This window comes from Propithecus coquereli, unplaced genomic scaffold, assembly GCF_000956105.1.
Source record: "Propithecus coquereli isolate 6110/MARCELLA unplaced genomic scaffold, Pcoq_1.0 Scaffold7, whole genome shotgun sequence".
Classification (NCBI taxonomy): domain Eukaryota; kingdom Metazoa; phylum Chordata; class Mammalia; order Primates; family Indriidae; genus Propithecus; species Propithecus coquereli.
In genome coordinates, this window is record NW_012153062.1 from 7,794,072 (window position 1) to 7,795,881 (window position 1,810).

Sequence of the window (1,810 nt, forward strand, 5' to 3'; positions counted from 1 at the left end):
CTCAGAAGGCTGAGGCAGAAGGATCACTTGAGCCCAGGAGTTTGAGGTTGCTTGAGCTAGGCTGACGCCATGGCACTCTAGCCCGGGCAAAAGAGTGAGACTCTGTCTCAAAAAAAAAAAAAAAAAGAATCTAAAATTGTGTAATTACTCATGCATGTACATGCTACAGTAGATTCTTTGGCACATTTTCAGTTCTTTTTCATGTTGTTGAACATAGTGCAATTTGAAAAACAAGAATTTAATAGGTTTTTGATTTTAAAGTTTGTTATTTTAGATTATAATATTCTTTCTTCTTCCTTCTTTTCTAAATTTCTTATGTATGAATTTTTATGGCATTTGTAAAAATATGTCTTTTATAAGAAAATGTCTTCCCAAAGCAATAAAGTGATATGACTTGAAATTACTATGCCTTATTCTGATGCAGTTACTACCAGTACTTTAGCTATGGGAGTAAATTTGCCTGCTCACCTAGTAGTTATCAAATCTACAATGCATTACGCTGGAGGAATGTTTGAAGAGTACAGTGAAGCAGATATTCTACAGATGATTGGTAGAGCTGGTCGACCTCAAGTAAGTGTTAGTAGCTTTGCTTTTTGTAACTTATTTTAAAGACATGGTAAAACCAAAAAATCATTTTTGTATATTTTTTTGATTAGCATTTCTTAATTAGATTGGCTTTAAAAGTAATATAACACAGAAAATCTACCTTAATGGAGGAATAAAACTAAAACAAGACACCAACTGAGGCATACTTCCTCCGTGCCCTCTATGCTCTCATTTGCTGCTGAGGGGATGGGTTTATTATGAATGGGTATGCTATTAAAGGTCTTTTTGGTTTTGAGTTTTTTTATTTTGTTTTGTTTTTTATTCTGAATGGGGAAGCTCTTGTCATTTTGGATGGGGCAGTTTTTCATTGTGTATGACTGCCATGTGCATTACAGAACATGTATTAATAGCATCCCTAGGTCCTAGAACTAAATACCAATAGTGGTTCCCAGGTATTGTGACAATTAAAAGCCAGCCCACATATATTTCAAAACATACTCCTCTGACAAATGCTTGAATGAAGTCATTCTATTTACAGGTACTAAGGAAGATTCAAGAAGAATATCTTTTCAAAGAGCATCAAAATGTTATGTTATACAAATTTATAATTTTATAGAATAAATCAGATTGTATGTAAACTACCCAAATCTTACAGTTCTTATGCAGTTACCAAAGTTTGTTTTGATTTTAACATTTGCCAAAATTATGTTACATTGAAACCGAGGTAGTATTACAGCTATACTCTTGGAAGGTTTTTAAATTAAACTTTCAATTAAAATTCAAATTCAGAAACTTTTTTAAGGCCTTTTGAACTGTTATTTAAAGCCAGGGGACTGTTTAATATAAAATGAAAGTCTCGAGTTATTGAAGACAACTGGTACCAAGATGTGCTCTTTACTAAATTTCTCTGGTTTTTTTTTCCCAGTTTGACACTACAGCAACTGCAGTTATTATGACTCGATTAAGTACAAAAGAGAAGTACATTCAAATGTTAGCTTGTAGTGACACTGTAGAAAGCAGGTAATACAGAAAATATTCCAAAAATATAATAATGCTAATATAGCCAATATTTTTCCTTTTAACATATTAAAAAGAACTTTGGTTTGGAGATTTTTAAAGACCATTTTCTTAAAAGTTTTCAACAATTTAACTAGAAATTTTGTATCTTTTTAGGGAATTTCATAGTTCTTTTTAAGAAGATAATAGTTTTATTTAGTGGTGTATCCTTGTTTATAACAAGACCTAATTTGTAATATGGCCTTAT

General features: G+C 31.5%; 1 protein-coding gene across 1 annotated transcript in view; it reads left to right on the plus strand.

Moving 5' to 3' along the window:
* The window catches only part of HFM1 (HFM1, ATP-dependent DNA helicase homolog (S. cerevisiae)), a 123,456-nt gene that overhangs the window by 31,764 nt on the left and 89,882 nt on the right, over positions 1–1,810 (plus strand). The window contains 2 exon segments of the mRNA XM_012661019.1: positions 425–570; positions 1,472–1,566. Coding sequence (XP_012516473.1) covers positions 425–570; positions 1,472–1,566 — 241 coding nt within the window.